At 34.4% G+C, this 11,387-nt stretch overlaps 1 protein-coding gene and 1 pseudogene across 1 annotated transcript; both read right to left on the minus strand.

The window, feature by feature from the left end:
- Positions 1 to 394: 394 nt before the first annotated feature.
- On the minus strand, positions 395 to 3,974 carry LOC132739656 (E3 SUMO-protein ligase ZBED1-like). Its single transcript, XM_060727406.1, has 4 exons — positions 2,266 to 3,974; positions 1,850 to 2,022; positions 1,433 to 1,580; positions 395 to 1,208 (listed from the first exon to the last, which is right to left on the minus strand). Exons 1-4 carry the CDS (start codon positions 3,427 to 3,429, stop codon positions 714 to 716), a joined length of 1,980 nt encoding a protein of 659 aa, XP_060583389.1. The 5' UTR covers positions 3,430 to 3,974; the 3' UTR covers positions 395 to 713.
- Positions 3,975 to 4,491: 517 nt separating this feature from the next.
- On the minus strand, positions 4,492 to 8,894 carry LOC132739655 (multidrug resistance protein 2-like; annotated as a pseudogene).
- Positions 8,895 to 11,387: the final 2,493 nt, after the last annotated feature.

Consider the following 11,387-nt stretch of genomic DNA (forward strand, 5'->3'; position numbering starts at 1 on the left):
CAATTAATGCCTTATTGACTAATTCAAAAATTTATTTCAATTTCATACAAATTAACAGGACTTTCTGTGTCATGCCTCCAATGTCAGTGACCACAATGGAAATAAGAGGAATCCTTTCCTCTTTTTTTGTGTTATCCCTGGTATTGGTGGGCACTACATGGCTCATATATTTATATTTTGTCATTAGGGCTGTGCATTGCCATTTTTTCCGTCACGATACATATCACGATACTTGTTTTTCCAAACGATGCGATTCACGATATGTATTGCAGACTTTGAAGAAATGCGATGCATATTGCGATTCTTATGTTGCGATACGATACGTATCACGATACAGACTTTCAGACTTTATCTATAAAAACTTTGTCATTTGTTTACAGCATAATTACAAAAATAGTATAAAAACTATTGCATGAAACAAAACAATAAACTCTTTAACTTGTTATTTTAAGTTTATAACTTGGTCCTTCTACATGATTACTTTAGAACTCAAATTATTTTTAATTTCAACACTTTAAGTTCTCTATTGTCTCTTTTGTAAATATTTAATTCAGCTTATCAAATATAAATTTCAGTCATATAGATGATACACCACTTAAGAATTTAAGATTTGTCCTGTGAAAAGAAAACACAATATAATAACAAGTTTTAAACAATTAGGTTAAGAAGTAACTGTGACCATAACAGTTTAACAGTTTCACTCTTTAAACACACTACTGAAGATTTTTCTTCAAAAAAAGAAGGCGATCCACATGTTTTGACTTTAAACAAGCTCTCTGCCCACTAACAATATCCCCAGCAGTTGAGAAAACTCTTTCAGATGGGACAGTATTCCCTGGCACTGCCAAATATTTTTTTGCCAGAGAAGCAAGTAATGGTAAGGAAACTTCATTTTCTTTCCACCACTGTAAGGGACTGTTATTAAGTCTTATAGAAGCTTTTTTCCTATACACTGTCACCTCATCTGAAGCACGTTCCAAACTTGACCTTGGTGCAGTTTCACTGACAACATAAAGTTCATCATCAAATAAATCAGCTAAAGACTGCTTCTTTTTCTTTGGAGAAGAAGGTTTAGTATCTGGCTCAGCTTTCGTTTGGGTGGATGATGTGGAAGCTTGATCTGTAGAAGTTTGGTCTGTTAAACTCTCTGGTGCAATTGGCAATTGTGGAGAGTTACTGGGTTCATCTGGCTCCTCTTTTATTTCCACCTTCAATATGTAATATATATTATTATATTTTATTGATCAATGCTAGTCTCATACAAGCAGTAAACTTTGAATTTCAAATTTCCATGTATAACATTGAATTATGTGTTCCATTTAAAACATACTGTTACTTTGACTGTATATTATTTTATCTTGTAGAAAATTTTTTTCATTTATAATTTTCATTATCCAAAAGATATTCTTATTACAGAATTTTAGATACATACACATCTTTTTTCTAATGAAGCTTCTTTCTCCAAGATACCATATATTCTATGTCTATCTGCCTCATCCAAGAATGGTAAAAGTTTGAATCTAGGATCTAATGCAGCTGCTTTTATAAGGAAGTCTGTATCTTGGACATCTGGAGTATACCTGTATTAAAAAAGAATGATTTATAAATTATACATATTGATTTATTGACAATAATAAATCTTAATTAAACACTTATGATTCATATCATCTTTTAAATGGAACTAATTGTATAATAATGAGCTAAAAATTATATACAAAGTACTGTGTGAAGAATAATGTTGTAATACCAATCATTATGTTAACTGTGAAATTACATTGAACACTGTTTTACATTAAGACTTAAAATCATTCTTCTTAAAGAAATTGGTTTAAATTACATGTACATGTACCTCAGAGATAAATTTTTAAAAATGGCCTGTTTGAGATCTACCACAGCCTTGCTGTCATCATCATTTGGCTGAAAGTTTCTCTTCAGTTGGTGAAGTAAAGGAAGCACAACAGACACTGTCGGAACACTCTCTTCACACATGGTTACTGTTGCGAGTTTCATAGGTTCCATGATCTAAATGGTAGTAATAAATTAGGTATATCAATATACATAAATCAATAATCAAAAGAATGAAATATCTGATAAAAATGTATCCTAATAAAATTAAAACTGGTTATCAATTCATTGTATGTTTTTAATTAGAAATTTCTTTTGAAGAAACTTTATAAATTGATTAAAAACATTTAGATATTCAGTAAAATCTTAGATATTATATTTTACAAAATGTCTAAGATTTATATTATAATATATGCTTACCTTTATGAAATCCTCAGCAAGGACAAAATCACTGTCAGATAAAGCTGGGAATTCAGCTACTTTCTTTCTTATTTCTTTACATAGGAAAGTTGCCTGTACTGCGCTTTGATGCTCTAAGTAGCGCTCTATCATGTCATATGAACTGTTCCATCTAGTCTGAACATCAATCTTTAGCTTATGACATGGCAATGTAAGAAGAACTTGCTTTTCTTTAAGGATAGCTGTAGCAGTAGAGCTCTTATGAAAGAAAGTTACAACTTTTCTAACTTTCCCTAGAAGTTTTGAAATCGATGGTACAGTTAAAGCTTTCTGAGACGCTAAATTCAGAGAATGGGCAAAGCAACGAATATTTGGTATGCCAGTCATTCTCACAGCTAATGTCATGTTGGCAGCATTGTCTGTCACTATACCTTGCACATTATCGACTAACCCCCATTCTTCAATAGCATCTTTTAAATTTTCACACAAGTTTTGAGCAGTGTGACTTTCACTCAATGTCCTTGTCTGAAGAATACGTGACTCAATTATCCAATCCTGGCTAATAAAATGGCAAGTAATAGTTTCATAGGATTCTGTGCTCCTAGATGTCCAACCATCACTTGTCAAACCAACTCCATGTGCAATTCCTAGTTCAGCCACAACCCTTTTTTTAACACTTTCATACATTTCAGGAATAAGTCTATCAGAAAAAAATTGGCGTGAAGGCAATTTGTATCTTGGTTCAAGAACTGCAAGCAAATGTTTGAAACCAGTATTCTCAACAACTTTAAATGGTCTAAGGTCTTTCACAATAAATTCACAGACAGCCCTTGTTATTTCATCTTTCTCTTTAGCATTCAGTTCTGTAGAAGTTCGGCGTGTTGAAGAACTTACCATAGACAAAAGAGTTGGCTGTGTCTTTACATGTTTAGTTTCGTCAGTTTTTTTGTCTCTTTCTATCATGACACTGTGTTTTCTCGAAAGATGCGTGCTCAAGTTGGTTGTATTTCCCGAGTACTTTATTTTCATTTTGCATATTTTACACACACTCCAGGATCGGTCTTCTAATACAGTACCGTCTTTAGTTCTTCCAAGGAAGCCACAATGCTCCCATACACGTGCTTTAAATGAGGATGGCGGATTTACAATGGTTTCCCCTTCTTCTAAATATTTAGCAGTCGACATTTTTATTTTCTACGGGAAAATGATGTCAGCGGAAATATAAGTATAAATAAGTGACGAATAGCAGATGGGCATATTGTTATCGTCACTATTTTAATCCGATTTCAAGTGCGACTTAATTTACAAATTCATATTTATTAGATGTTTTTTCTTGGACACGTGTACTCGTGTAGATCTCTTATATATTATTAAAAGAAGAAATAAAGTTAAAAGAACATCAGCCCATTTATATGAATTAATCAAACTTGGTTATATTACTGCGGACATGGTTTACCCTAAACCGGAAACGAGATGACAACGATATGATAACAGTCGTGCTCGTTTGTTATTTTTCATCCTTCTGTCTTTCAAAAATTACGTTTGTCATTATTTTCCTGGAAGACACTGTTAGTGTATTCCAGTATTGCGATACTTGTCCACCATATCGATGCATCGGGAGGTGAAATATGTATTGCATCGCGATGTATTGGTATTTAATTATTTTTTCCGATGCATGCATCGAGGACAGGACAGATCACAATGCATCGATGCATCGATGAATCGTTACACCTCTATTTGTCATAATTATACTTATGTCATGTCATATTTCTTGTCTCCTTAATAATTTAATTATTGTTATATGTATTGTATCATTATGCATCATTATGTCATTGCCATGTCATGTACACTTTTCCCGAATAAAACTACTACTACTACAACAACAACAACTACTACTACTACTAAGTTAACATCTTTTAAAACTTGTAAAGAAATCAACTTACGTCAAAATTTGTACCATAGGTATTCTGTAAATTTACATAAAACATTCAATACGTTTTTACTACAGACGTCTGTAAAAAATTATGGAAATTTGGTAGCTTAACACTTGTGTATTCAATAATAATACAAGTACATGTGTAATTTTCTGCTTGGTGTCGTAACAAGCTCCTAGTTATACTGACCATCGTAAATTCCACTTCCACTTGTTAATTTAACATATCGGTCATTAAAACTTGGTTTCTACTGCACAAAACTCTTTTTTTCTCTGCTGAGCCAAATTCAGTTTATAATTGAATCTTTGATGCTTCATAAGTTCACTATGAGTTCCCATCTCCTTGACAACGCAATGAGTATGGCGCATATTTTGTCCACGTTCTGGATGGTAGAAAGCCCATAATTCAGTTTATAATTGAATCTTTGTTGCTTCATAAGTTCATTATGAGTTCCCATCTCCTTGACAACGCAATGAGTATGGTGCATATTTTGTCTATGGGCAATAACGATACTGGCTTTACCCTCTCTGGCCTTCTCTTATGTCTCTTGTATAATCTGTGAATATTAAGACAATAACATCATGATTACGGATTTTGAACCTTAAAGGCCCATTATGTGTCAGAAATACTACTAAATTTATTTCTCAAAAACTTTTTGGTATTTCTTAATAGATAAGAAAACTATATTCATTTGCCAAAATTTGTCATATAGGAGAACTATCTTTTCTTCTTTTGTCCTGTTAGCAAATTGGTATATTCATATTGAATAAGTATTTAAATACTACTGTGTTAACATTTGTTACCTTTACACCACATGAATCCATGTTAAGCGCTTCTTTCATCGGTTGTTAAACATGTTACATGCTCTAAATTGATTATTACATGTATTAAAACATTATTCAACACATGTGTGACATTTTAAAAATTAAAATAATATGCATTTCTGAGACATAATGTTCCTTTAATGAACTGGTTTGTATGATGATCTACTGATAAATGATCATCAACAGTCACGAACAGTGTGAATAAACCCGTTGAAATCTGTTCTTGCCCTCTTTGGACAGTTTCTTAACCTCTTTTATGTCATTAATGTTTCTGGTGAAAAGAAGTTTTCCACTTCGATACCATAAATTAAAAACAAAAAATTGGAATACATTTTAACACTTTTCATTTAAATTGCAAATTTTTAATAAGTCAAGGTCAATAACCCAAAAAATACTATCAAAATCCACACGAAAATACCCTGATGCACAACTACACATGTTGAGCAACATTCATGACTCTAGGTAAAATTCTTTTTTAGTTACGTGCGACACAAGTTGAAAATTGAAAATTTGTTTGCTTATTCAAGGACAATAACTCTAAAAATATTAAATATTCACACAAAAATAGCCAGGTGCACAACTACACATGTTGATCAACATTCCTGTAAGGTTTCATGACTCTAGGTCAAATAATTTTTGAGTAACGTGCGACACTAGTTGAAAATTGCAAATTTTTACTAAGAAAAAGGCAATAACTCTAAAAGTACTTAATATATTAATATATTCACATGAAAATACTCAGGTGCATCACTGCACACGCTGATCAACATTCCTTTAAGGTTTCATGACTCTAGGTCAATTACTTTTTTAGTTTCGTGTGACACAAAAAGAGAACTGACAGACGGACGGAAGGACAAGGGTAAATCTAAATGCCCCCAACCCTATAGTGGGGGCACACAAATAAACAATTCTTCTTGTAGAAGAAAATGATACACCATCCGACCTTATTTCCGTTACTTACTGCGAATTTATATTAGATCTGGCCTTGTGAAATGTAAGCGGCAGTTGTGTATTTCACGCGATGAAAATAATTGCATTTAGTTCAGAGGCATATTATTTGCATTGGTCAGTCATATATCTTTTTAGCAGAAAGAAAACTTATTTGAGGATTGTTACAGACAATAAATAAGTGTTGACAGATGTGTAAATTTTCGAAAAGCAGCTAGGAAATTGGAAAACTAGGAATTGTTGAAAGGCTGCCATACCAACGCTGGTTTAACTTATTATTCGGGCTGATGGCTGCCATTGCGTTTCAAGTTTTCATATTTCATTAGGCAGTTATTGCTCATAGGATACTTAAAAATAAACCTTCAAAATAGAAAGTATGTCCTTGACCTTTGAAGAAAGGATGTGGTTCCTGGATGCGACAAAATGTTGCAATGAGATTTGTGCCAAACTATTTCAAAATAACTCAATACATGACAAAGTTACAGTCTGTATGCTTGTTGTGTAAGTTAGGACACACGGACGGACAGACAGACATGAGCCTTAGCCGAGACACATTGTCTTGATGTGGAAGACATTTGTGCCAAGTTATTTTAAAATCCTTCCTTGCATAACAAAGTAACAGTCCGGACATGAATGTGTGTCTTCAAACTCTTCTTGAAAGAATAAGTGTGACCTTGACCTTGAATGTAGGGACATGGGTCTTTGTCGCGATATGTCGTCTTAATTTGGTTGACATTTATCACTAGTTATTTTAAAATCCTTCGATGCATGACAAAGTTAGAGCCCGGACACGAATGTGTTTAACTATAAACTCTAATCGTGATAACATTAACTTAAAAATGGTAGTGTGACCTTTACTTTTGTGGTAGGGACGTGATTATTAGATGCGACACATCGTCTTGATGTTATTGACATTTATGCCAAGTTATCCTAAAACCCTTCATGCATGACAAAGATACAGCCCGGACACGATTGTGTGTACCTATTTATTCTAATTGTGATAATGTGAAACTTCAAAATGTTAGTGTGACCTTGACCTTTGAGGTAGAGACATAATTCTTGGACGCCACACAGTGTCTTGATGTGGTAAGACATTTATGCGTAGTTATTTTAAAATCATTTGATGCATGACAAAGTTACAGTCCGGTCACGGATGTGTGTACCTATTTACTCTTATTACAATTATGTGAAACTTAAACATGATAGTGTGATCTTGGCCTTTGAGATATGGACGTGGTTCTTAAACGAGACAGATGGTCTTGATGTGGTGGACATTTGTGCCAATTTATTTAAAAATCCCTCAATGTATGACAAAGTTACAGTCCTGACACAAATGAAGTGGGCAAGACAGAAAGACAGACGGATGGACGGTGCAATTATATTATGCCTCCCTAAGGGGGGAATAAAATTTACAGACGATATTTTGTGATTAAAAATTTGAATGAATTCTTATTACTTTTGAAATTCAAGTTATTATCTATATCAGAATTGTCAGCAAAAATGAAGCGAAAAACTTAAAAAGTAGTTTCGTCATTGAAAAGTGTGAAATTATATTTTGATTCACTGTGAAATAATCAAATATAATTTTCACTGATAAATCAGTAATCCACTGAAAAGCATAAAATAAAATGTGTAAATTGCTTTCCTACGTTTCATTTACAGTATATTACTTTTAAATACATTTTCAAAATGTTCATGAAAATCAGCATGAATCTGAAGGCATGCTGCTTCAACCTATATTTCCAAATGCTTTACTCTTTCTTGAGAGCACAATGGGGCTAAATCGACACTTATCCTTACCTTTTCACTCTCAGTATCCAGAGCAGATGTGGTCTCATCTTAGAGAAGTAATTTTGGATTCCTGATCAAGGGTCGAGCAATGACCGCCCATTGTTTCTGCCCTCCACTGAGCTGTGCTCCCTTCTCACCAACACTGGTGTCATATCCCTAAACAATACAACAAAAAAATGCAAAATTCTACATTTAACATGTTACTTGTTCAAAATAAATTATTTCAGTAACACAAAATCTCAACTCACTGTAAGAACACTAAGTAATTCCAATCGTGTGAGTCCTAGTAAAATACATAATACCCAACATCAAGTTCAGGGTGATAATGACAACACAGATGTCCAGGCTGGCCTGATCCAACTACAGAGATGCCCAGACGGGCCTGATCCAACTGCACACATATCTAGGCTAGCTTGATCAAACTGCAGAGATATTCAAGCCAGCATGATACAACTGCACAGATGCCAAGACCTGCCTGATCAAACTACACAGGCAAGCCTTATCCAACTGCACAGGTCGACCTGATCCAACTGCAAAGATGCCCAGGCTAACCTGCTCTACATGCAAAGATTCAAGGCATGCCTGCTTCAACTGCACAGTTGTCCAGGCCAGCCAATTCTCACTGCAAAGATTCAAAGCCTGCTACAACTGGATAGGCATCAACACCAGCCTGCTCAGACAGCACAGATGGATGTCCAGGCCAGCCTTCTCCAACTGCATAAATGTTCAGGCCAGCTTGCTCCAACTGCACAGATGTTCAGGTCAGCCTGCTACAACTGCATAAATGTTCAGGCCAGCCTACTCCAATTGCATAGATGTTCAGACCAGCCTGCTCCAACTGCACAAACGTCCAGGCCAGCCAACTATAACTGCGCTGATGTACACAAAAAGAAAGAAAATAAATACCTCGGGTAACGAAGATATAAAATCATGAATATTTACATTTTTTGCCGCTTGTATAACTGTCTGCATCTCTACTTTTCTCTACAATATTTTTGCCAATGCTTCGGTCAAACTGAACGGGTTCCTGTGAGACGATTCCAATCTGCGATCTTTACCACTGAAGAATCAGATCCTTGATATTGTATTTGTCTAAGTACTGAATATATAAATTTCTTCGTATCAGTTTACAGTTCAGTGTCTTAACAGTCATTTTTGGGACTTACTTTGGATCCATTCATCTTGTAAAAACATATGTATATTTCCCAACCCTTTTGAAATATTTAACTTATGTCATATCCAGGAAAAATATTCAAATTAAACTTAACTTTCGGTACTTTTTATATCGTTGATATTAAAATAACAAAATTGTTACTGTTTTGTATTATAACAACATGAAGAGATTAAAAAATACATAATATGCAGTGTAATTTTTGAATTATGTAAGCACTAAAATCCAAAAACGTCTTAAATCACTTTATGGGTCCCAAAATTGGAATTTCTACATTGTTTAAATTTCTGTTCACTTCTTTTGTTTTGTATGAATATATTAGTATGTATAATAAATGGCCCTGGAGAAGGCCGAAAGGTCAAAAGCTACAGAGTATTCAGTTTAGCCTTTTTGATTATATATTGTCAGTAATATTGATTTTGACAGGTCATATGGCCCATATAAAAGGTTGATTGTATATTTATATATCCCAATATTTCTTTAAAAATTGACAGCAGCCTTGTACGTAAAACTATATAAACGTTATGATTATCCAATGCAATGTTACATTACAAACATGCAGTATTATCAATTCTGATAAACTGGTCATTAAAAGCAGACAAAATAAAAAGAAAATCATAACATGTCATAATAATGTATTTTATTATCTCCCGCCGAAAGGCAGCGGGGAGAATAGAAAAAGTCTCCGTCCGCCAGTCCTTCCATTCGACATTTTTGTCCGGAGAATATCTCAAAATGTATTTAAGGTATCAACTTGAAACTTCATAGGTGGATAGATCATATTGTGTAAGAGTGCAGTGCCCAAGAATTATAACTCTACCTGCATAATGTTTCAGTTATTGCCCTTTGTTATTTTTCAAACTAAATTTTTGTCCAGAGCATAACTCAAAAAGCCTGTGAGATATCAACATGAAACTTCAATGGTGGATAGATCTTACTCAGGCGGTGTGCAACGCAAAAGAATGATAACTCTACCCTTCATAATTTTTGATACATTGCTCTTTGTTATTTTGTATACATGTACTTAATTTTCCACCTGATTGGCATAACTCAGAAAGTCTTTGAGATGTCAACATGAAACTTCATAGGTGGATAGATCTTATTGGGGAGGAATGCTGTGCATGAGAATGATAACTCTGCTCTTTATAATTTTATATGTTATCGCCTTTTTTTATTTTTCATACTTTTTGTCCGTAACTTATCACAAAAAGTGTTAGAGGGATCAACTTGAAACTTCATAAGTGGATAGGAGTGCATTGTATAAGAATGATAACTCTTCCCTGCATAATTTTTCAGTTTTTGCCCTTTGTTTATTTTCATACCTATTTTTTGAGCATAACTCAAAAAGCCTTTGAGATATCAACATGAAACTTCAATGGCGGATAGATCTCACTCACGAGGTGTGCAGTGCACAAGAATGAAAACTCCACCCATCATAATTTTTGAGTTATTGCTCTTTGTTATTTTTCATACTTATTTTTTTCTTGAGTTGAGCATAACTCTTTTAGATGTTTGTATTACAGGTATCAACTTGAAACTTCATAGATGGATATATCTTATTGACGAGTGCAGCGCGCAAGAATTATAACGATACCTTGCATAATTTTTCAGTTATTGTCCTTGTTATTTTCAGCCATCAGTATAAACATAGGTTTCAAATTTGTAATCACTTTTTGTCCGGAACTTATCTCAGCCATCAGTTTTCATTACCAAACACTTCATTTGTATAAAGTCCTACGTAGGAGTTAAAAAGTCCTACGTAAGAGTTTAAATGTCCTACGCAGGAGTTATAAACTCCTTATTAGGCTTTTTTTTATCTCCTACGTAGGAATTACAAAGTCCTACGTAGGACTTATAGTGTCCTACGTAGGACTTATACATGTAACGTCTTACGTAGGAGTTATAAATTCCTAATAAGGCTTTTCTATCTCCTACGTAGGAGTTTTCAATGTTTATAGAACATGTTAAATTGGCACCAGGACGCTTCTGTAAGTATACCATTAGTGATTGAATTTGTCAATGTAAAGAAGATTTCAGGCATAAGACTTTAATAATTTTGCTTCTGATAATTATTCTAAATTTATATTTATGAAGCTAAATGTTTAATAATAACATGCTGATATATTGGTTGCTTTGAAATAATTATAGCTTTAGTATATATGGTTACATTTCTTTGGTAACATTAGTTAGGGGCATCCGTGGCCGATTGGTTAAGATCATAGGTCCCGCACCGCTGTCGGTTCGATCCTCACTCGGGTCGAATTCTTTCATGTGAGGAAGCCATTCAGCTGGCTTACGGAAGATCGGTGGTTCTACCTAGGTGCCCGCTCGTACCTGAAATAATGCCCGGAGGGGCACCTGGGGTCTTCCTCCACCAGTAAAAGCTGGAAAAAAATCGACGAAAGAATCTCGGCGGGACGCTCTAGGATGGCCCGACTTGAGTGTACGGTCGCCCATATGGGCTTTCCGGCGGCG

The sequence above is a fragment of the Ruditapes philippinarum genome, unplaced genomic scaffold (assembly GCF_026571515.1).
Source record: "Ruditapes philippinarum isolate M1 unplaced genomic scaffold, ASM2657151v2 ctg5015_1_1_1_1, whole genome shotgun sequence".
NCBI classification, from domain to species: Eukaryota; Metazoa; Mollusca; class Bivalvia; order Venerida; family Veneridae; genus Ruditapes; species Ruditapes philippinarum.